Below are 24,505 nucleotides of genomic sequence, written 5' to 3' on the forward strand. Positions count from 1 at the left end.
AAAAACTTGATACATGTTTACATTTATTAATTTGGTAAAAAAATGCCCCCAACTTAACTTTTAACAAATTTCATTGCCGAGGAAGAGGTCAGGTTTGTTGTATAGCTTGTGTAAAATTAAAGATAGTGCGTAGTAGCTGTTGGCTAACTCCAGATAGCTGTTGCTCTGTAAAAATTAGCCTAAACCTTCAGGAAATGATCCAGCCTTGGCTACAGCCTAAATTAGGGCATGAGGAGGTGTTCTAAAGTGCGCTTAGAAGAATATATGTAGTTGGAGAGACTATAGATTGTTGATTCAACATTCTTTTCAGATATTATTGGGCTAGGCCTACTGCTGTCATGACAATTACACTCTATCCCCCCCCCCCCCTAATACAGGGCTAGATATATCCCTAAACAATATGCATATTTGCTATTGTTCATTTCTGCAACAGTGATTGCAGTAAATTTTTGCCAAATCATATTATTGACTTACAAATTAAGTGAATAGGCCTATAGCCTACCACTCAATGCCTTTTTTATGCTCTTACCAAATATAATAGCTAATAATTTTTGTCAGAAATGAAGGTCAATATCTATCAAATCATATTATTGAGTTAGGAATAAAGTGAATACACCATTCAATGCCTTTTTTTATGCTGATTACAAATATAATAAGTAGGCTATTTCTATCAGAAATGAATTTTCGCCCCCCCCCCCTATATAGGCTATACCTAACCCTTAATTGGTATATATAGGGGGGGGGCTGAAATTCATTTCGATAGAAATGCTTATTATAGCCTATTTGTAATCAGCATAAAAAAAGGCATTGAATGGTGTATTCACTTTAGTCCTAACTCAATAATATGATTTTGTAGATATTGACCAAAATAAATTTCACCCCCACCCCTATTTATACAAATTCAGGGTATATATTTGCACATTACGGGGGGGGGGGAAAGGTTTAAACTGACCTCCCATTTAAATCGGAAATAAAATTTGCCCCCCCCTAATGTGCCAATATATACCCTGAATTGGTATTTACAGGGGTAGGGGTGAAATTCTTTTCCGACAAAAATGGTCATTATGCTTGGAAAGACCATAAAAAAGGCATTGAGTGGTACATTCACTTTATTCATAAGTCAATAACCAAATATGATCTGGTAAAAATTTTCTGTGATTGCACCTCTTTTAACCAGTCTTTTTGGTAAATTTCTACCAAATCATATTATTGAATTAGGAATAAAGTTAATACACTATTTGATGCCTTTTTTTATGCTGATTACAAATATAATAATCATTTCTATCAGAAATGAATTTCAGCCCCCCCCCCGATAGATACCTAACCCTGAATTGGCATATATAGGGGGGAGGGGTGCTGAAATTTATTTCCAATAGAAATGATTATTATATTCATAATCAGCATAAAAAAAGGCATCAAATGGTGTATTCACTTTAGTCCTAACTCAATAATATGATTTGGTAGAACTTTACCGTCTTTTTAGCCTATTCTGTTGGTGTACTTGGACATCCACCATATGGCTAATATGGGAGTAAAGTTCATTTGTGATGCAAATGGATGTTATAGACCTATTTAGATTGAGGATGCAATTCTAGGTATATATTTGCACATTAGGGGGGGGATGTATATTCTGGAATATATAGGTTCTAAGAAATTTATGAATTTCTTAGAAAAACTGGGAAAACAAGGAAATAAGTGAATATAAAGGCTCTCCCCATGCAAAATGTGTTAGCTAGGATTATTCTGCATATTATGGAGTAGGAATTGTTTTCATAATATGTTTCCAGCTGTACTCTTAGGCTTAAAATACTGGTTGGATAATTTAAAGATTTGTATATATATATATATGCTGTCAAATTAGCCATCTGGTGGTATCCTGGTGTACTTTATAGGCCTAGCATCAGATCATTATTGAAGATTAAGAGCAAATAAAGAAATATGTTATTTAAAACCAATCAGAGCTGGGTAAATTTTCAATGGGCCTTATAATTTAGCTAAGATGAAAGTGATTTGTATTTGATGCCTTTTTTACACTCTTTCATAATTCAACAATCACTTCTGGGGCTAGTTGCATCTTCAGCCCTTAAAGGGGCCCCAAAGGTATGTCATTTTTTAACCACATAAAGCAGTTATCAACACTAGGCCTAGTTAAGTTATTGAAAAATGGTTAAAAACATTACTAGTTTATAAATAAGTTGTTCAAGTGTAGCATATTCCAAAAATACTTAGGCCTATTTATAACAATTCAAATGTCATTTATTAGGGTAAAAGACCTCTTTTTGGGAAAGACACTTTTCTTTGGCATTCCAGAAAAATTGCAATGGGTATTTGGACCACCCCTTTTTACTAGAGCATGATGCAATGTAAGGGAAGTAACAAGAACCCTTCTTGATCAAATTTTTGCCAATAATTTGTCAGCATGAATGAAAAATGCAGTCTCTGTTTTGAAAAGAAAAATTATATTTAATATTTGTGATTTAGGATAAGAATAAATATCAAGCAATAAAAGTTACATTTCTAGAATCAGAAGAAAATCAGCTTTCACTAATATGTGAATAAAACTGAAACACTAAAAGGATATGTACATCAAAATAGGATAATTGGTGGTAAAATTCTACATTTGTCTATATTGGAAAGGGGTTAGTTTAGGGAAATTAAACCTTTAGGGATGGGTCTACAGGCTAAAGTATGTCCCAGGAAGGTATTTTGAAGTCCCTTCCCCCTCTCCTTCTCCCTCTAGAGGGTCCTGACCTTTGATGACCTTTAAATCTGTGTGTTATAAAAGTGAAACCTTGCAAAATAGATCTTCTGCTTAAATAAAGTATAACAAAATTGTTCATAACATTCCTCAATCCCAATTTATGAGGTTCTAAAGATATGCAAATACATTTATTAAATTTTGAAAAAAAGTATTGACATGGCTTAAAATTCTACTCAAATAATGGGAATTGCATTTTCGGAACTAAAGCCAGAGAAAAAGATACGAATAACTTAAAATTAAGGTAAAATGTTGTTTTGTCAAAATTTCAATAAGTATAGACCTGTCATGTAGGCAAATTTCAGGTCCCTGAGAGTTTCATTTTCCTAACCTAACCTCTTTCTAAGATAGCCAAAAGTAGTTAAAGTAGAATTTTACCTAATTGGTATTTCCAAAAAGAAGTCCTTGTAGGTAAGTCAGTAAACTAATAAGTTCAAGTGCTTGATCTTAAGTAATTTTAATAATAACCACATTGATTCATAGCTTAGATTTTTAGCTATTCATTAATATATACAATTCTTTTCAATTCCTCTTTGGTAACAAGATGTGAGGGTTTTAGTTTCTCATAAATTTGATCAATTGGATACTAGTTTTTTACCCTAGGCAACTCAAATGTAAACCAGTTCAAGTTTTTCAAATGCCATTGAAAAAAATAGCACTGAATTTTGTGATTCAAAACTTTGCTGTTGACAATTCAGAGTAGCCTATATAATTGCACATTTGGGGGGTGGGGATGAGTAAGTTTGCAGGGTAAATTTTTTGCAGTTAATATTATTGATTTACAAATAAAGTGAACATACCACTCAATGGCTTTTCTTATGCTCTTTACAAATATAATTTTCGTTTTTTGTTGCAAAAGAATTTCACCCCCACCCCTATATATACCAACTCAGGGTATATATTTGTACATTAGGGGGGGGGGGGGTAAAGTTTAAACAGTACTTTTAAATAAGTTGGTACCCTTGCAATATATTGTATAGAAAAGATGCTAAAGAAAACTAGTCAAATGGGTATCTTTCAATAGAGAATTGGATTGCAAACCATGGTTTGTCATTGTGTTTACAATATTTAAACTATTGTTTTTTCGGGTTTAGGGGTAAAAGGTGCCTAGGTTAGGTTACGCAAAATTTTTAATATATGCTCTGCTTTACCCCCCCCCCTAATGTGCAAATATATAGCCCAAATTTGTTTCTAAACTATTATATTTTCATCATATTTTATTTTATTTCATTAGCATTAACCAAACTTGACTTCTCACATGGGTACCAGCTAATTGAAAAGTACCATTTAAACTTACCTCTCATTTGCATCAGAAATAAACTTTACCCCCCCCCCCTAATATGCAAATATATACCCTGAATTGGTATATATAGGGGTGGGAGTAAAATTCATTTGCGACAAAAATGATTACTATATATGGAAAGAGCATAAAAAAGGCATTGAGTGGTATGTTTACTTTATTTGTAAGTCAATAATATGAACTACACAAAAATTACCACTTCAGAGTTGGCCATATAGTTTAGCTAGGATAAAAGTGAAAACATCATTTGATGCTTTTTTTGTGCTCTTTCATAATTCATATTAAATACATTCAGGCCTCTTTTAAGGGCTTACAATGCAATTAGTTCCAGAAGCAATTATTGAATTATGAAAGAGCATAAAAAAGGCATCAAATGATGTTTTCAATTTAATATTAGCTAAATTATCAGGCCCACTGCAAATTTACCCAGAGTTGTTACTAGGGCTGGTGGTGCCCAGGTAAAAATTATTTACAGCACCCCTTTCTCCCACTTCTATGTCTTTGTGCACTTCATATACCTTTAATTTCCAAATTTGTATTTGGTTTTGAACTTTGTCAAAGGCTTTATCTTGATTAAACTGTATTATATCCACCAGTAGACCAATATCTAAATGTCTAGTTCCAAAATCATACGACTTGATTAGGTTAGTATGGTAAAATTCTAGTTTAGCTACTTTTTGCTATCTTAGAAAGGGGTTATTTTAGGAAAACGAAACTTTCAGCGATGGGTCTATAGATTAAAGTAGGGTAAAAAACCAGTATCCAATCAAGCAAAATTATGTAAAACAAAACACTCACATCTTGTTACCAAATAGGAATTGAGAAGAATTGTATATATCAATGAATAGATAAAAATCTAAGCTATCCATCAATATGGTTATTACTAAAGTTATTTAAGATCAAACACTTTAAATTATTAGTTTATTGGCTTACCTAGACGGACCTCTTTTTGGAAATACCAATTATACTATTTTGATAGCCTATATGCATCCTTGCAGTGTTTTAGGTTTATTCACATATTAACAGAAAGCTGATTTTCTTCTGATTCTAAAAATTAACTTAAATTGCTTGATATTTATTCTAGAAATCACAAACATTGAATATAATTGTTTTCTTTTCAATTGCTTGTCAAAACTGAGACCATATTTTTAATTTATACTGACAAATTATTGGTGAAAATTTCACCAAGAAGGTGGGCTCTTGTTGCTACCAAGGGTACCGGAAAAAAAACTCCAGGGGGGGGGGCAGACACCAAAATAGCAGTGGTAATTGGGTGACAGTTTAGGTGGTTTAGGGCACCAAGCTACAACTTTACCCCAAAGAGGACAAATTTGCAATCAATTTAAAATCTGAGAAGCTAAGTGATTTAAACATATCAATAACTATATTTTAGGCTTCCAAGTTGCAAAGGAAGCAATGCCACACGGTGGTAGTGCTGTATTCAACCAAGTTGTTTCCCTTTATCTGTAATGAAATTAGGCTACGTTTGGTGATCTGCAATTGCGTATTAGCTATAATGAGGGGGGGGGGGTGTGTGTGAGTCATTGTTTAGGTAGAGGTAGGATAAATTCCTACAAAAGTAAATTTTATTGGACAAACTGCATACTTTTCATGAGGCTTCAGATAAACATTGAAACAGGAAGGAGGGAGTAGGAATTAATTAGAATGTTTCTCTATACAGCTAATATGTTACATTCCCATATCTACCAGCACAGAGGTGGAAAAGGCAAGGCAGGTCATCATCAGCCCCGCCATGAAATTTTCTTGAGGGTGGCAAATACTGCTAGGAGCTTAGTCTTCAGCAATTTTAAATGGTAATTACTCTTTTTCTATTTATAGAAAGTACTTCAATGCACCATATTTAAAAAAAAATATATGTAATGTATTTATTGATAAGAAAATTGTATTGTAGAGGTTGTGATGGCTTCAGTTATGTAGAAGATCAAATGTCTCACAGAATTTCCATCCATATAAACAATAATACTCCTTTTCATCCAACCAAAATTATTTATTAATAATATTAACAAGGACATTTTGCCAAAATTACTATTCATTGCCAATTTTTTAAGTATATTAAAATTTTATCCAAAATTGAAATTTCAAATTTAAATGTAGGACAATACTAATCAATGTTTAATTGTTGACTTACACATTTTGAAAGCAATTGACCAGGGATTTAAGGGACTGGTACCTCAAATTATATCTTGGTTAGGCCTGGGTATGAATTGAAAAAGAATCAGAAATTCAATAAAAAAAAAGAGCTTTTCAACTGAAAGCAAGGAAAAGATTTGAAACCTATTTGAAAAGATTGTTCTTTGTATGAAGGGGGCTGTCTCCTCCTTAGATCATTGCTCTTTACTGTGAAGTTTGGCTTTTTTCAAAGTTTTAAAAGAAAATTTGCAAGTGGAAAAAAAAAGTCAAAGCACTACAATACTTTTTTAATGAGCGATGTGTCAAGAAGGGTCCCCCTTATATACAGAGTAATTTATATTTGTTTTAAGTTTCAAACCTGATCCTTACTTTAGTTGAGAAACCTTTTCTATTTGTTTAATTACATTCTAAAGGTTATGATGGCTTCAGCCATGTAGAAGATCAAAAGTCATGCAGAATTTCCATCCATCTGAACAATAATACCCTTTTATGTCCCAAAATCCTGTAGTAAGATAATTATTAAAAACTTATTCAACAAAGCAACTGCTCATCAAAAGTTTTTTTTACTAAATATTCACTTTTTTTCTAAACTTTTAATTAAAATCCAACATTTAAATTCTTAAGCAGAGAAACTAAATTTGGGACACTACTGATCAGTTCACTGTGATTAATATACACAATTCATCAGCAAGAAATGAGGGTTTATGGAACCAGTACCCCACATCATATCTTGGTTAGGCCCTTGCATGATTTGAAGAATAATAAAAAATTTAATAAAAAGTTCTTTTTTCAACTGATAGTAAAGAGCAAAATTAAAACTGAAAACAAGCAGACATTTTTCCAATAAAAATAAAGAGCAATGTTAAAACTTGAAATGAACAGAAATTATCCTATAATGGATGGTCAAACATCAAATATATCCACTGGTACTTCAAGGGAACACCATTCTATTTGACATCTTGTACATTCTTGAAAGCTTCATTATTGGGTGCTGAGACTGTTGTATTTGAGACACTATTCTAGTGGTTTACTACATGATAGGAGGAAAACTTGTTGATATTGAGTTTTGACAGATGGCTTGAACAGCTTCCTTAAATGCTCCTCCTGTGAGTGGCAATATTTTGGGAAGTTGACAAATGAATGAAATTGGGGGGGGGGGTTCTTGTGAAGTATGCTTATATTTCATAAGTATATCAGCTCTGTATTGCCAGTAAACCAGCATAGATAATTTCAGCTCCTTCAAACTTTCATAATAAGGCTCGTCTCTCATCTTTGTTACTGCCTTAGTAGCTCTCCTTTGCACACCTTCCAGAAGCTGATTGTCACCCCTGTATCCTGGTGATGTTATGCACATTCCAAAATCAAGCACTGGCCTGACAAGGGCCTTGTGCAACCTAATGAAAACATAGGGAGACCTGCTGGAAATAGTTTTTTTTTTTTTTTTAAGAGTCAGTAAGAAACGCTGAGATCCAGTCCACATTAATTCTACATGAGAGGAGTTTTATTTTCAGGTGCAGATGTAGAACTCTGTCAAATGCTTTTGCAAGGTCAAGAAACAGGACATCCACAGGTAGGACCTGATCAATCAGTTCCTATTTTGGCTAGGCAGTAGTGTTCCATAAAGTTTGAGATGCTTCATAACAGAGTCATTTACTACTCTTTCCAGGATTTTAGCAACAACAGAAGTTATACTTATGGGATGGTAGTTTTCTGGTTTTGTTCTATTCTCCTTTTTGAAAAAAGGGGTGACAGATGTTGTTTTCCAACCTCTTGGCAGTTCATTTGTGCATAGGGAAACTTTGAATAATTTGGAGAGTGGCTTGGCAGCAGTTTCAGCAACTTCTTTTAGAAGACATGGATGTAACCTATCTTCCTCAACTGATTTGTTTACATCTAGCAATTTAAATTGTTTGAGGATGTTAATTCTAATTTATAATTTAAGTTGTTTGAGGCTCTATTGATTGGTGGATCTGTGTGGGTTCAATAGTAGGTAGGTTGGTATCTGATGTACTACTAAAAACAGACAGAAACTGGTGGTTCAATTCATCTGCTATTTCTTTGACATCTGTTTGTTAAGCTCCCAAAGCAGTAGTTAGTTTAGATATCAATTACCAACCAGGATTTTTACAGGAAACATCTTACCAACATTTCTTTGGGTTATGCTTGCTTTCTTTAGCTAGTTCTGGTAAAGTTTGCTGGTTAGATTTCTCAACATATATATTGCTCTTTTGAACTTCCCCCACTGGTCTGAACCTTCAGTTGCTTTATGTTTTTCCATCAGCTCTTAATTTTTTTTTCAATCTAAAATATTGTCAAGACAGCCATAGTCAAACTTTTGCACAAAGAACAGAGGGTAGTACCCTCCTATATTTTTTTTAAACTAAAAGTAAGGAGCAACATTAAAATTAAAATGAACAGGGATTATTCTGTATATGGAAGGGGCTTTCCCCTCCTCAACGCCTTGCTCTTTACGCTACATTTTGACTCTTTCTCACAACTCTATTTATTAAAACAATAAAAAACTTTAGTGTAAAGTGCAAGGCGTTGAGGAGGGGACAGCCCCTTCCATATACAGAATAATTTCTGTTCGTTTTAAGTTTTAATGTTGCTCCTTACTTTCAGTTAAAAAAACTTTTTTTTTATTTAATTTCTGTGCGTTTTTGAATTAGTGCAGCTTTGATTTTGGCTTGCCATACATGAATAATGAAAATGAAATTTGCATGTTAATTTTGCTTTTTTTGGCTAAATAGCTTTCTCGAAATTTTGATCTGACATAACTTACGAAATAACTTACATAACAAACTTCTATATTTGTATATTTTTATTACGTAAATGAGAGGTTCTCCCCCTAGTCAATACCTCTTTATGCTAAAGTTCGAATTTTGTTCCAATTCTTTAAGAATGACCCCTGAATCACAAAGGCCGTTTTATTAGAATAGATAGCTTTTTTGAAAGTACTAAAAAAAACTTTAGCATAAAGAGAGAGGTATTGACTAGGGGGGAGGACCCCTCACATCTGTATTAGTTTATGTACGTTTTAAGTTTTAATATTGCTTGTTACTTTCAGTTGAAAAAATTTGTTTTTTTATTTAATTTCTGATCATTGTTTAAATAATGCTGGAAAATATGGTGGCCCCCATCATAGAAATGTCCCTTCCCCCATGACAATATCCTCCATGGAAAGATTTTCCTACATAACCGCCTCCTCCAACCCTGCTCCCCACCAGAAGAAATCTGTCCTGAAAACATCTGGATACTTCCAAGTAACAAATACTATATGTAGACATATTTATAAGGTTTTCGACGATGCTGAACAAAATGGCTATCTCAAAATTTTGATTGGGTGACTTTGGGAAAAAATGGGCATGGGAGGGGGGCTAATTACCCTCCGATCTTTTCGGTCACTTAATAAGGGCACTATAACTTTTAATTTCCATTCAAATGAGCCATATTGTGATGTTTTATGACCAATGGATTGATACAATCACCCCTGGGGAAAAAACAAACAAACAAATGCTTGCTCATATGATATGCTGAATATGATGGTTTGATTTTCATTAATATTCTATCACTTTTAGGGGGAGTTTCCCTTTTTTCGAAAATAAGGCAAATTTGTTCAGACTTGTAGCTTTTGATGGGTAACACTAAGCTTGATAAAACTTAAGTATTTGAAATAAGCACGGAAATCCGATTCTTTTGATGTATCTACTGGTATCAAAATTCCATTTTTTAAAGTTTTGGTTACTATTGAGCCAGATAACTGAAAACTGTTTGATACCTTAAGCTACTTCATTAGTTCTATGAACTTAAATCAACATTCAACTTTGTAGAGATATGTCAGTCTGTGTATGAAGCATGTTAAAAACTTAGACCCAGAATCCTGATAGTTGGTTCTTTCATATTCTTTTATGTAAGAAAGACTACAGATGTGTCACAGCAAGAAACTGCCATATAGAGAAATACTTGTGGGTCTCATAATATATTGCATCCTACTCCTAAGCCCCTCTTCTCCTGTCCCAAGCCTCTGTTTTAGCCACATCTTTGTCACTTCTGACTGATTTCTCAGAATAATTTTAGCATAGTTTCCTCTCAATTTTGTGCTGCCCATGCTTCTTTGCAGCATGTAGATACATGTTTTGCTTTTGCCATGGATACTCAAATGTTTTGACCTTAATCATATCTTTTAAATCCACTTGTGTTCCTAAGGTAAGGAGAAATGCCTTTTTGTTTGTTACTCTACTTTCTGCATGTTCCTTGTGACCTCTATCCTTAATTATGACTCAATATGAAACACTATTACAACCTCCCCACTTTAAAATATTATAGGATTTCAACTAGTAACTTTTTAAGCAGTGGAAGCAAAAAAATGCTAAGTTTGATATAATTCAAATTTTTTTGAAAATTGTTTTATTCTTGGACCAAGCTTATGGTTACTTTGGATACTTCAACCCCAGGAATAGTGAGAAATTACAGTTATTTCAATTGAATAAAAGCTGCTGTTTTATTGAAAAGATAACAATTTGGTGCTATCAACTCTATAGAGGACTACTAATTGATAAAATACAGTGTGACACATTAACCAACTACCCATGGGTAAGATCTCCGGATCTAGCTGTATGATTTGGACTGTAGAAAATGAAGCCTGGCAATTTGACAATTTTGACAAAATTTGCAAATTTGCCTTGGTTACCTGTAAGACTTCTAGTGAACTGGTTTCCAGGGAGAAACTCTTTGTCTTTTCTTATGGGAACATGGAAACTGTAAATGCAATTAAAAAACAACTTGCTAGATTTTGAAACTAGTAAAGCTGCCTGCAGTTCCAATAAACATCCAGACATAAAGGAAACCATGGTTGTGCTTACAAGTGATCCTGATCAATATCTAGACATAGCAATGTTGTTTGACCCTTATCAAAAAACGCTGTTACTGAACTAAAAGTCATCATAGGCAGTGCAATCATGCTGCCTAAGTAAAGAATGATGTTGGCACAATGTATTATTTATTTTTGGGTTTTAGACCAAGGGCGCTTTGTATCAAAGGAGTTGTCATAGAAATTTGAAAAAGGGCTCATTGACTTGGAAATTGGAGTGACTTGTGCCTTTTTTTATAGTCAAAAGTGATTGGAAGGCAACTAACATCCCGTCCACAACAACCATTTCCCCAAACACATCCAATCAAAATTTTGAAATAGCCATTTTGTTCAGCATAGTTGATTTCTAAATAGAAATTATGTTTTTGAGGAGGACACTCCTCAAAATTGGAGGGCAACTAACCCCCCTCTCATGCTGACCTTTTCCCCAAACACATTGGATCAAAATTTTTAGATAGCCATTTTGTTCAACATAGTTAAAAGTATTAGAAATTAGGTCTTTAAGGATGATAACTCCCTCAGAGCCCTCATGGCAAGGGTTGTAAGTTTTGCCCTGGGGGCATATAAGGTTTTGATAGGCAGTAATGCCGTAGAAGCTTCATAAAGGGTTCCTTCGATTGGAGATTAGAACGGCTTGTACCCTTCTTGATACTCGAAAGTGATTGGAAAATAACTAACACCCCTCTCAAACCCACCATTTCCCCAAACACATCCAATCAAAATTTTGAGATAGCCATTTTGTTCAACATAGTTAAAAAGTCCAGAAATTAATGTTTTTGAGGATGACACTCCCCCCACAGCCCTCAGGGCAAGGGTTGTAAGTTATGCCCTGGAGCCATATAAGTTTTTTTTTTATGGAAAGCATTGTCGTAGAAACTTCAAAAAGGAATCATTCGATTGGAAATTGAAAAGGCTAATGCCCTTTTTAATAGTCAAAAGTGATTGGAGGGCAAGTAACCCGCCTCTCATGCCCACCATTTCCCCGAACTCACTCATCCAATCAAAATTTTGAGATAGCTATTATGTTCAATGTAGTTGAAAGGTCTGGAAATTATGTCTTTGAGGATGACAACCCTGTCACAGCCCTCAGAGCAAGGGTTGTAAGTTATGCCCTGGGGGGATATAAGGTTTTTTTTTTATAGAAAGCATTGTTATTGAAACTTCGAAAAGGGCTTATTCGATTGGAAATTGAAAGGGCTAGTGCCCTTTTTAATAGTTGAAAGTGATTGGAGGGCAAAAAATACCCCTCTCATGCCCACCATTTCCCAAGGAACATCTAATCAAAATTTTAAGACAGCAATTTTATTCAATGTAGTTGAAAGTTTTGGAAATTAGGTCTTTGAGGATGACAGTCCCCCCCAGCTCTCAGGTCAAGGGTTGCAAGTTATGCCCTGAGGGCATATAAGGTTTTTATTGAAAGTTTTTTCGTAGACACTTCAAAAGGGCTCATTTGATTGGAAATTATAAGGGCTGGTGCCGTTTATAATAGTCGAAAATGATTGGAGAGCAACTAACGCCCCTCTCACGCCCACCATTTCCCCAAACACATCCAATCAAAATTTTGAGATAGCCATTTTGTTTAATGTAGTTGAAAGTTCTGGATATTAGGTCTTTGAGAATGGCAACTCCCTCACAGCCCTCTGGGAAAGGGTTGTAATTTATGCCCTGGGGGCTTATAAGGTGTTTATAGAAAGCGCTGTTGTAGAAACTCAAAAAGGGCTTATTCAATTGGAAATTGAAAGGGCTAAGGCCCTTTTTAATAGTCAAAAGTGATTGGAAGGCTTGACATTTTTATAGTAAAGATTGATGTGGGTATAATGTATTATTATTTATTTTTGTTTTTTGACCAGGGCATTTTGTATCAAAAGAGTTGTTGTAGGAACTTCAAAAAGGGCTCATTCGATTGAAAATAGAAAGGGCTAATGCCCTTTTCAATGGTCAAAAATGATTGGGGGCAACTCATCCCCCTCCCACGCCCACCCTCCCATTTGCCCATTATGTTTAAAAACTATATGTTGCCTTAAGATTAAATCAAAATGCACAATGTTAATGCTAATTCCTAATAAGGCATCTCAGCAGTATCCCAAGAACGACTGAGGCTATTATGTTCAAACTTTCGAGGCTACTTCTACTCTTAAAATTTAACCAAATGAAAATAGTGTAAGTGTATCCAAGCTATCAAAGAAAGTAAACAGTTTTTTTTGCGAATGGTATCAAGTTTTCCATTTCAGGTCAACTAGAGGAGGTAAGAAACTAAGTTAAACAGTACTATTTGTGTCCAGATTTTTAAAATGGCGTATGTTATTAAAAATTGCTGAAAATTTTTCTCCAGCATACAAATAGCAGGCCAAACTATAAAGTCTTAAAAAAATGACAAGATTTACACTGTTATTTTCATTTTCCCTGAAAAGACTATGTCAATATAAAACGAACAGATATTAATAAAAAAAAAACTTCACAAAATAAATTTTTCAAAGAAAAGTAAAGAACTCCATTAAACAAAAATGAGCAAAAATAAGATAAATAATCTACTAAGCATGAAACTACCACGAATCAGCATCGATAAATAAATGAAACTCAAAACGAACAGAAATTACAATAAATAACCAAGTCAAACTCAAAACCAGCAGATTAACATGAGTAGGGCTCAAAACCCCTATGCCTTCTCAAGGCCAGAACGTAATTTGGACTTTACTGAAAATAATACAAATGAATGTGCACTGTTAGTTTAATATAGGCCTACATATACTGATATTTAGTAATCAAAATATTAATATTATTTGATTTATTAACGTTATGAAAGAAAAATCATTTATATCTTTTCAGTTAAATGCAAATCACTTGCTGGTCTTGGTGAAGCGTGAGGATTGTCAGCCCAACTCGTGTTAATTTCTGCTCCTTTTCAATAGAACTCGGGTATTTATTGCAATTTATGCTCATTTTGGGTTTCATTTCTTCAAAGAAAACATCAAGAGTTCTTGAACACTTCTAAGGGCATAGTTAAAGAAGTAAATACCTGATTCAGTCAAGGTAGTGTTCTTGCACAAAGAACTGCCTTGTGATTAGTGAAGTGTAGTCAGCCTTATAATCCAAAGTAATTCTGTTGGGTTGAATTTAGCTATGTGAATGGTGCTGCATGACAAGAAAGTTGAAATCCAAGAAAGTTATATATATTGTTCCTGGAGATTTTAATTTTAATCTTTAGGTATTAGATGAAGATCCAAAGAATTTTTAAACCTGATGTTGTCATATGATTTGCTACCAACTATAAATGTAACTTCAACTGCAGCAACATTAATTGATAATATTTTTGTACTAGAAAATATGATGTGCAGTTGCTAATTTTTCTGTAGTTCTTGTGTTTCTGGCTTTAATCATTAAAAAAAAGAAGCTGCTCTAAATTTCAAAAACGTCAGAGAATACATACAAATGGATCTTTTAAACCATTTGATTTTTCTGAGAAAAATAATCCAAAGCTGGATTTATTCTTCAGTCTATTGGCTGGAGTGCTATTTCTGAGTCAGATGATGTTGAAAATGGATTTCATATTTTCATGGAACATATAAATGGGGGTTTATATGCATGTTGCAGATATTATCAGAAAGGGAATAATCATAAAAAGAGTAGATGTTCCATGGATAAACTTTAAGTTGAGAAATATGATGAACAATAGGACCAAGTTATATACAAATAAAATAAAGTACCCACCTGATGAGAATAATAATTTATATGAATTGTATTGTTGTTTGGTCAATGTACAAAAGATCAAAATGAGAAAGAGTATTATTTTCAGCAGTTTACAATATACATACACACATACAATTTTTGCAGTTTAAACAAAAATGATGCAAGACAAAAATGGAGAATAATTAATGCAATACTTTCACCTCATAAGACTCAAACGCAAGACATAGTACCAAATATAATGAACAATGAAGAAGGCCATGAGTTTGATGCTGATTTTTGGTGGCAAATACCTTTTGTAATATTTTTTCTGAAATATGTTATAATATTTCAAAACAATTGGGTGTGCACCAACCTGCCACTGATATGAATTTTGTAGAAGATACTGCTAAGCTGCTGGAGCCTGGTGATGGCTGTACAAGAGTATATCAAGTTTTCCTGGAGGATTTGAAAATAGCTATCAAGTCACTTGGCCTGTTGGAGGCTGCAGAATTTGACCACATTCCAAAGCAAAATTCTAAAATCAGTGCTCCCAGTCATCAACATGTACTCCATTTCCTCATTAAACTGTCATATTCCACCAGTATAGTCCCTTCAGCATTCAGAAAAGTTGTGTGACACGATAGTCTAAAGGAGGAAAGAAAACATATCTGAATAACTGCAGATTAATTTCTATTTTTCCAATATTCTCAAAAAAAAATTGAAAAATTAATGCATAAAAAAAATGTCAGAATTTATAGATAAAAAGTGTCATTGCCTTGTGATCAGTATGGTTTTAGGAAAGATCATTCAATTGAGGATGGCATTTTCTATCTGGTTATTAAGATTAAGTTTTAGATCAAGGCCTAAAAACTTCTGCTGTTTATGGACCTTTCTAAGGCTTTTCATACTACTAACCACAAAGTTTTGCTACATATATTGAAAAATCGAATTTTCCTCCTTTTATCACATCATGGATTCAATCATATATAGATGGAATTTGCTTATTGAATTTGCAACTTTTCCACAATCAACTGTAGGCAATTGAGGTGTGCGTCCTGAAAATCAGATCAGTGGACCCTCTTCTTTCTGGGCTGGGTTGACAATGCATCCCAATCTTTGAATATCTTCTTTTCTCGTGATAAATTCGTAGGCTTCTTCTTGGGACAATTCACTTGCAACTGAATGGGATGTTGCCTTATTATGTAAACTCTCTAGTCGCAAAAATTACGTTACTATTAAAGTAAACGGCGCTATTGTAAACACTACTTATAAATATTTGAAATATGGATAAATATGTAAACATGTAGATCAGCTAATTAGGTAAAAAATGTGGTATCATTGTATTAGGGTTTGTCCAATTCAATAAGTCAGCATAAATTGACTGCTATATATGGTGTTGTAGGTTTAGATTTATTAACAGTTTGAAAGCATGTATGAAAAAATCTCTTTTTGAAGATTGGGTTAAAGTTTTTACATCTGTCAGTGGGTTGGAATTCAGTCCTGCAACTCTATCAATTGTCCTAGTTATTCAATTTCTTCTTTACTTAGTTAGTACTTTGCTGGGTGGTTGAACATCGCCATGCCATACAGCAAGGGTTTTAGATTTGGAGTAATTTACCAGAAGAAATTAAAGAATATGTTTCATTTCTATCCTTTAAGTTTAATGGAAGAAATTTTTTTTTACCAGGGGAGCTTTCAGTAGTTCAGTTTGTATTGTTCTTTCTTCTTTATCTTTGTGGGTTATGTTTTGTTGTTATTAAGAACATTATTCACTGATAATAATTTCCAAATTAAAGCTGTATAATACTCAGAACTGCATCTTGGTTTAATGGCTTGTTTGTTAAGTCCTGGGTTATTTTGTGACATATATTTTCGAAATAATAAAGTTTAAGTCTAAAAGTCTTTGTGTAATGCAGGATCTGGCTTTGCACCATGTTTGTAAAGACAATCAGCAGCACAATCTTGCTAGTCTATGCGGTTCCTAAGTAATTGGATTTAGTGCTCCATTTCATTGCAATTTATACATCTCCTCTAATGTTTAATTTGAAAAAAATTACATAAGAATAATACAAAGGAATGGGGAAATGAGGTAGCCCTGTTCACGCTTATACATTTTTTTTTGTTACAACCTTTTTGTCCAGATTTGATCATACAGAGATTCTAAACTGTATTTTATTTTTGGCAGGTCTGCATATTGTCATCATGCCTCTTCCTAAAAGGACTGTATCTCCTGTCAATGTGTCTCAGGATTTGTTTGGTCCCAATACAGGTCCCTTTCTAGATGAATTGGAAGGATTTGCTAATGGGACTCTTGCCAATGTTATTCGTCAGCTTTCTAGGTGAGCATTTGTTTTTGTTCTATTAATGTATTCTTGTCCTTGTTTATTTATTTATTAGTACAAATAGTGCTAAGCACAATGTTTATTGCTTACAAAACAATGCACTTAGGGCAACACAAATCACAAAAGTAGATATAAGTAAATAAGATAACCAAGAAGAGAAATATATAATTGAAAGAAAATGAATAACTGACACAAGAAGATAACCATTGACACAATGAGAAATTAATTGACAAAAGAAAGTAATTGCCATGTTTGGATGGTCTATCAAATAAAAAACTGATTTTTATAGAATGATGTGTTGACAATTCTATGCTTGAATGCTTATGTATTTGTTGGTTTTACTTGCTGATGGCTAGCTACTCCAGTGTTCAGCAACCCCGTAAAAAAATTGTTACTGGCCCATTTTTCTTTTTGGTTTAACAGAGAAAATTTTCAAATGTTGCCATGCTGCAGAATAATGACTAAAATTAAAAAAATAATCTGGCAAAATACCATTAGTCACCTTAACAATTCTATTAGCATTGATTAAATGTCTATGCTGCCTGTGAACTTGAAGGAAAGGATTTGGACTATGGAGAGCCTTTGGAAACATGGCAGATCAGAAAGACTGGGAATCTTCTTAATGGTCTGACTTTTTGCAGCCAAGCCTATTAGGCTTAGGTTTCACTTGTTCACCTGTGAGTCCAAGCAAATTCAGTCCCAGATTTTTGATTTTTGTTGACATTGTTTGTCATGCGTCAACCCAAAATCAATCCAATGTTTCATTCCTTAATTCTATGACTGTCTAACTTAGATCTGCCCTAGGAATGACGCATGGACGGATGATAGATAGACTTGCCTATCAACAAATGAAATGACATCATTTTTATACAGTCCTAAAAAGGGCTTATGCCAGATTTGCCACCTCATTCACTCGGACTATCTGTCTCAGCTTTTTCTACAATTAGCGTATGGCTTGATGTCTGCAACTACTTGATTTTAATTCAAAAATTGACTTCATGTTCATGAGTAATGTTAACTAGAAACCAAATTGAAGAGTTATAAGCCTACTCCAAATAAGGTCAAATCAGGGGTTTGCAAACTCTATGTAAACTACAAATTTAAACTTCTTAAAACATCTTTTTAGAGATAAACATCAGAAATTGGCATTTTCCCTAACTTTGGAAACCTGTTTATCAAGCTTTAAACAAGTATCCGAGCAGCTTTAACCCAATCCTAGACTCTTCTTGTGGATACTTTTATGTCAGAAATAACACAGAACAACAAGGCAATGAAACAAGTCTATTGTGAAATACCACACATTTGAATGGGTTTACAGAGATAGAATTGTCACACTATTAGGTTACTATACAATGAAATCATGAGCCTTTGACAAGTGATCAGCAATTAATCTTTTCATCAGCAAATATTTATACAGTACAGTTTTTAGTCAACAAAGGTAGGTTATAAATAAAAAAATTGATAGACTCTAGGTCATTACCATTGCTTAATAGCCATAACTGCAACATAGTCGTCGTAAACTATTACTGATGAGCCCCATATAAGATCACTAGCACTGCATTTTTCTTAATTTTTTTGGAACTGTTGATAATGTCTGGTTTTCTTTAGTTGTTTTGTAATATGTACTAATTAAAAAAATAATTGCCACTGCTGAGTATCAATTATCTTTAATGAACCTATTATACGTCGTACATAATTAGGTCCAAAGGCTTTATGTTAAACATTAGAAATTCATTATAAATTGTCTTTCTAAAAATGCCTAAACTAGACATGAAGTTATGTGACAGTGAAGTTTGTTTATTTATTTTTCCCCTTGTGGTATAAGCTGCAAATTCTTGGATTATTGCACATTAGTCATGAACAGAGGTGCACATGCGCTGATTCGGAAGGAGTTACCAAGACATTTATCATAGGAGGAGAACAGAAGGGGGGGGTCAAATGCATTAACTATCATGCAGACTAACCATATATGCATACAGGTCCAAAATATAGGTGGGCTGCATTTGATGATTTGCATAAGGGCGTCGGGTTCAAACTCTGAAATAAAATGGTAAGTTCAATGTATCCCTGAAAAGTGCTTTCTAGTTGGAAAGACCAAAAGGTGCATTTCTAAACCATAGTCTTTCAATTTTTCAGTGAAGGAAATCCATAGTAGCAATCTTACTAGGGATAGTTCAGTTTTATGTTCTCCCTATCTCTTTGGTTCGTGTAGGTATGATAATGGATATATGTTCCTATAAGTGACTAAAGTAAATCCTACTTCGAGATCAGATTTAATGCAAGTAACAATGTAATATTGGCAACAGTACAAGTAGCTATGGATCTAATTGCTATAAAGGGGGAGAGCAAAAAAGACATATTTGCTTGAGGAGAGTTTTCAAATTTGAGAAGAGAGTTGCAACAAATAAGACTATATATTATATTTATTCAGATAACTTTGAAACAACAGTTTAGCATTAATGAATTATTTAAACTGAAAACTAAAATTGGTTTATTAAAACAGCTACTGGAAGTAGGGGTTGCATTTGTAACTTAAAATAGGTATGCAAAGGGGAGGGCTCCAAAAAGGATACCAGCAGATATCTCAAGGAGGAGGGGGATGCGAGTAAGCCAAAAATACAAAAGAAATGATTTGAAGTTTAAATTTTTCCCAGGAGGGCTTCTTCCTTTGGACCAAACCTAAAGAATCCTCAGACCCTTTTTACATTCAAACATGAGTAGTTAGTCCCCATTGACACGATTGAATTGCAACCAACGAAAGTATGACATAAGGATGTAGTTAGATAGTATATTTCAGCATGCCAGATTTGCTGATCTACTAAGCAAGATTATTTGTTCTCACTATTTTGACCAAATAGAGATATCAAGACTAAAAAATGGTAAAGCCCTTAAACACCATGTACAAGGGTCAGAATTTCTTATTCTGTTAACCCAAAGAAGAAAAGGGCAAGTAAGGACAATTGACATCCTTTTGCTATTGATTGATTTCTGTCCTACTCTCCTGTGCAAATAAGAGTGCGAGTCAGTGGTGAATATTGCTATTGATTGTTATCAAAATTGTTTCACCTAACACAGGCTGGATAAGCATTGGTTGTTACATCTCGTTATATCTTAACTTATCTAAATCAGTTTTGGACATATTCCTGGTTGATCTCATGCTATCTTTTTTATCTGTTCAAAATAGAATATTATGAGGCACAGTTTAATGAAGACTTTTCTCGACATTTTTGCAAAAATCTGGAAAATAGCATGCTAAAACTCTGCAAAATAGAAATCAGTAAAGGCTCCAAAATCGTTTTTGAAGGTCTCAATGTTCACCGAAAAATAAATAAATAAAAGCTTTGGATTTGAAAATGGCTATTAAGGATTTTTTATTCTGTATCTGGACCTGCTGAGAACAGATGTCAGCTTTGAAATTGCTTTAGATATCTGTTTTTTCCATAAAACTCATAAAAGGCAAATTTCACGGAAACAAGCCCAAAAATTTACCTTTCTTCAAAAATGTTTCGGAATGTCATTTTATACCCCACCTTCTGAATTACATGACATTTAGGCACAAAAGACCTTATGACCTTCAATTCACGTGGCCAAAACTTCTTAAGCAGGCCAAAAACTGAGCAAACCATTCAAAACCATTTTTTTTAGTGTTTGATGTTACACTTAGCCATCATACGCCTTAGGAAAACTTTATGCATTAGAAAATATATTTTTTATTAGGGACTGAAGTTACGATAGGCTTGGACAAGGGTTCTCTTGTAAGTGCGTCTACAAAGGATGCTCTAGTTTCAACCCACTGTCGCATAGACGACCCACTGACTACTATATTAATGGAGGGTTGTTGCTGTACATGATACCATGGCAGGTAGAGTTATCTTATGGGGCAATCTGTGGAAACTACATCGCTTACTTGAGGAGGCAGCATTTCAAAAATGGAGATGTTGTCTTTGACGGATATAGTGTGGAAATTCGATCTAAGATTGTACCCACCAAAAAAGAATAAACGAGATCTCTGGTTGTGAGACCCACTTCACACCTTCTATGCCACTTCTGGTTAAGAAGAGGAACTTTTTGTGAAAAGGTGAGGTCTATGTTGCTACTTGGGGTATGGCTTGAGAAAGAAGGTGATTGAAGCTCATCATTCCTAAATGATGTCAGCTTTCTTTTTGTAAAGACAACTGTTTCTACTGCGACTATGACAGAAGTCTTGGTTGTTAGTAGTGATACACATTTTTTGGTTCTACTGGTTCATCATTCACAGAAAGCACCGATTTTCTTTTCTTTCAAGCTGAAAGCAAGCCTTGTGCAAAACCTTTCAGTATCCTAAAACTGCAGCAGAGCCTCGGTGACGCTTCAGTTGATATTCTGATCTTACATGCTTTCCTTGGCTGTGACACTACACCGAGACTGTACGGTTCTGGCTAGCTGGCTCTGTTTACATACTCTGTTTACATACTATGTCTCTGTCAAATATGCTTACATAATGATAAGGGAACAAATATAATTTAGGAATCCCGTATCTCCCAATGCTGGCCCACAGCCCCACAAAAATGTTGAATGTTTGATCCGCTTTTGAGCTTGGATTCCTTGTTGTTTCTTTTTTTTTTCATTTTACCTAGGCTCTCCCCTCTTTGTTTGATAGATTTTCTATTTTTTACTTTATTTAAACATGTTATCCTTTTTCTATTCTCTCTTAGTTTGAGTAAGCACTCAGAAGATATGTTTGGTGAATTATTTCGGGAGGCAGAGCAAATTTGGACCCGATCTGGAAGTCTTCAGGCGAGGATTGATAGACTTTCTGTCAAAGTGCAACAATTAGACAGTAGTGTAGAGGAAGTGACTTTACAAAATATACATTTAAGGAAAGCTTACAAAAGTTCAGAGCTTGTTGATCAACAAGTTGTGGCTAGGAATACAATGCCGTCAGCAATGAGGGATACATATGATGTGTGCGAGCGACCACCGCCACTGGAGAAACTAAATCCTTATAGGTAATTTCGTTTCTCATTTTTACGTTATAAGTATGTGCTTGTGGTTTCATTTCGAAGAAGTTGGGTTAGTTACTGTGCATATGAAAAGAGGTGTTTTTTAAAAGAAGTTAAAGAGCAGTATTAAAACTTAAAATGAACTAAGATTACTCTGTATATCATGATGATTGCCACCTCTCTCAACTCCGCTTTTTGTGCGGAACCTTAACTAGGGCTTTACTGAAAGCATTTTCGATCGTGAATACTTTGCTTGTTGGTGATTGTAAGTGTTTTATTTACCGATTGCCTTTCAAATTGTCTGAACTGATGATTTTATTGTTCAAAACAACAGCAAATAAATAAGATGTTCTATTTTTGAGACATCAAGAAGAAAAAACTATCACGTTTCTCTTATGTTACATTGAAACGTTGGTAGAAAATATTGCGACCTACATTATATTGGATAATTTCTGTTATTTTTTAGTTTTTATGTTACCCTTTACTTTCATTAAAAAAAAAACTTATTTCTTAATTTAATGTCTGTTTGTTCCATTTCATGCCTCCAAAAACATAGTTTTTGTAAATTTCAATTTTTCTCTCCTGAATAACCAATTGTACTTTCAATCTCACATCATACTTTGCTTCAATAGAACTCTGGGCAAAAAGATGAGGAAGGGGCCTTGTTACCTCTAATCACTTCCAGCTCATAAAAAGACCACCAGAACTCGCTTTTTTTCGCTTGAAAGAATTATCTTCCAATATCTTACGACTATTGTTTGATTCAAAACGTCCCCTTGATACATTTTTGGAGAATATAGGTAGGAGGAGGGGATAGAGTCCTATAGTCATGCCGGAATGCACATACTCTAAATATTTAGTTGAAACTGCTACGATATGGTCACCTTTCTCCTAAAGTTTATCAACTAGTCCTTGGGCCTTGAAAATTGTGATGCTTCATAATTTTTGTATGGATTAAAAAAAGGGAAAATCTTTGGAATCCTACAACTGCCTCGGATGAAATTCCTATGCAATCCCAGTGGCAAGGAGGTATAGCATTCTCGCTTTTCTAATGCAATTCAATGATAAGCCTTTTCTTTTGAAATCAGTCATTGGTTTATGTTGGGGCCGAGCCTAGCCGATGGGTTGATATGCTAGGCTTGAAATTTTTTGCCCGTGAGGAGAGGAGTTCAAGCCCTGGTATCGCTGGTTATTTGGTTTCTGGAAAAAATTGGGGGAAAGTAAACAGGATGGGTTTGCAAAATCACAGGATGGTTGGCCCCCAACCTTCCATTGCACTTCCTGGCCGAAGGGCCATAAAACGGAGATCAGCACCGCTGGTAGGGACTATAAAGCCAATGCCGCATCGTTTACCTTTACCATAAGTTGGGGTTACTTGTCCTAAATATCTTTTGAAAAGTGTAAAATACTCTTGACCAAAATATCCGTAAGATCATAAATTCAACAATACTTAACCAGTCTATACTTCTTTGAAGGTTTGATTATGAATCGTTCGGTATAAAATGAGCAGTTATTCATAACTGTGGGCCCATGCCCTTGGGGCTGCACGGATTGAGCTTCATTAGAGACAGTCTCTTTTATTTTGATGTTTCCCCGGATGCGTCTTGGAGGTTAAAATGACACAGGAGGGGATCTAGTTGCCCTCCAGTCACTTTTTGTTTTTAGATAGGGCACTAGAACTCCTGATACTCGTTCAAATGAAACTCTTCCCGAAACTTTACGACAAATGGTTTAAAGAAACATCGTTCTTGGCGTAAAAAAGAACATGTATCTGTGACAAACAAAAAACCACAAAAAAACAACAACTATTTTTTGAGTTTTGGATCTTACGACATTTAAAATGTGATCTCCCCTTTTTTCATCAAGATTGGATAATTTTAAGGGGACTTCCCACACTTTTCCTGAAATCATGCAAATTTGCTTAAGCTTATAACAGTTGATGGGTTCTTTCATGGGTGCTAACTTCAGCGTAAAATGTGGGCATTTGTAGAGGTGGTAGTCGTTCATTTAGGATAATCTCTGATCGTTTTAAGTTTTAATGTGGTAATTTACCTTGATGGTTTCAATTTTATCTTTGTTCTTAATATCACATCGAATTTTATTCTAAATTTGAGTCGAGCAACCACCCGCCTCAAGCCCCGAATATTTATGGTAAAGCTTTCACAATTGCATACCATTGCTTTGATAACAATCCCTGAAACGATGAATTGATCATAACGTGACGACTAAATTGTTTTAAGGGGAATTCATTAGACAACCATTGCCACGTCGGCCTTTGTGCAGGCTATTACTCCCTTACTTACTTAAGACGAGGCACAGGCTATTCAGCCCCACTCGGCACCAGGAAGCTGTTAGACCAGGTTCTGCCAAAGTGATCTATCCTGTATCTGCGGTCGAATGAGTTGAAGCCACGACTTGTCCCACAAGTACTTGTTC

The 24,505-nt window shown here is 34.5% G+C and overlaps 1 protein-coding gene across 1 annotated transcript in view; it reads left to right on the plus strand.

Moving 5' to 3' along the window:
- Positions 1-24,505, plus strand: part of SCAR (wiskott-Aldrich syndrome protein family member 3 SCAR) — a 60,833-nt gene continuing 36,328 nt past the window's right edge. The window contains exons 1-3 of the mRNA XM_089102399.1: positions 1-92; positions 16,931-17,084; positions 21,782-22,075. Coding sequence (XP_088958525.1) covers positions 16,948-17,084; positions 21,782-22,075 — 431 coding nt within the window. The 5' untranslated portion in view covers positions 1-92; positions 16,931-16,947. The remainder of the gene's footprint in view (positions 93-16,930; positions 17,085-21,781; positions 22,076-24,505) is intronic.

The sequence above is a fragment of the Artemia sp. Qi Xiang Cuo genome, chromosome 2, assembly GCF_049724085.1.
Source record: "Artemia sp. Qi Xiang Cuo chromosome 2, ASM4972408v1, whole genome shotgun sequence".
NCBI lineage: Eukaryota > Metazoa > Arthropoda > Branchiopoda > Anostraca > Artemiidae > Artemia > Artemia sp. Qi Xiang Cuo.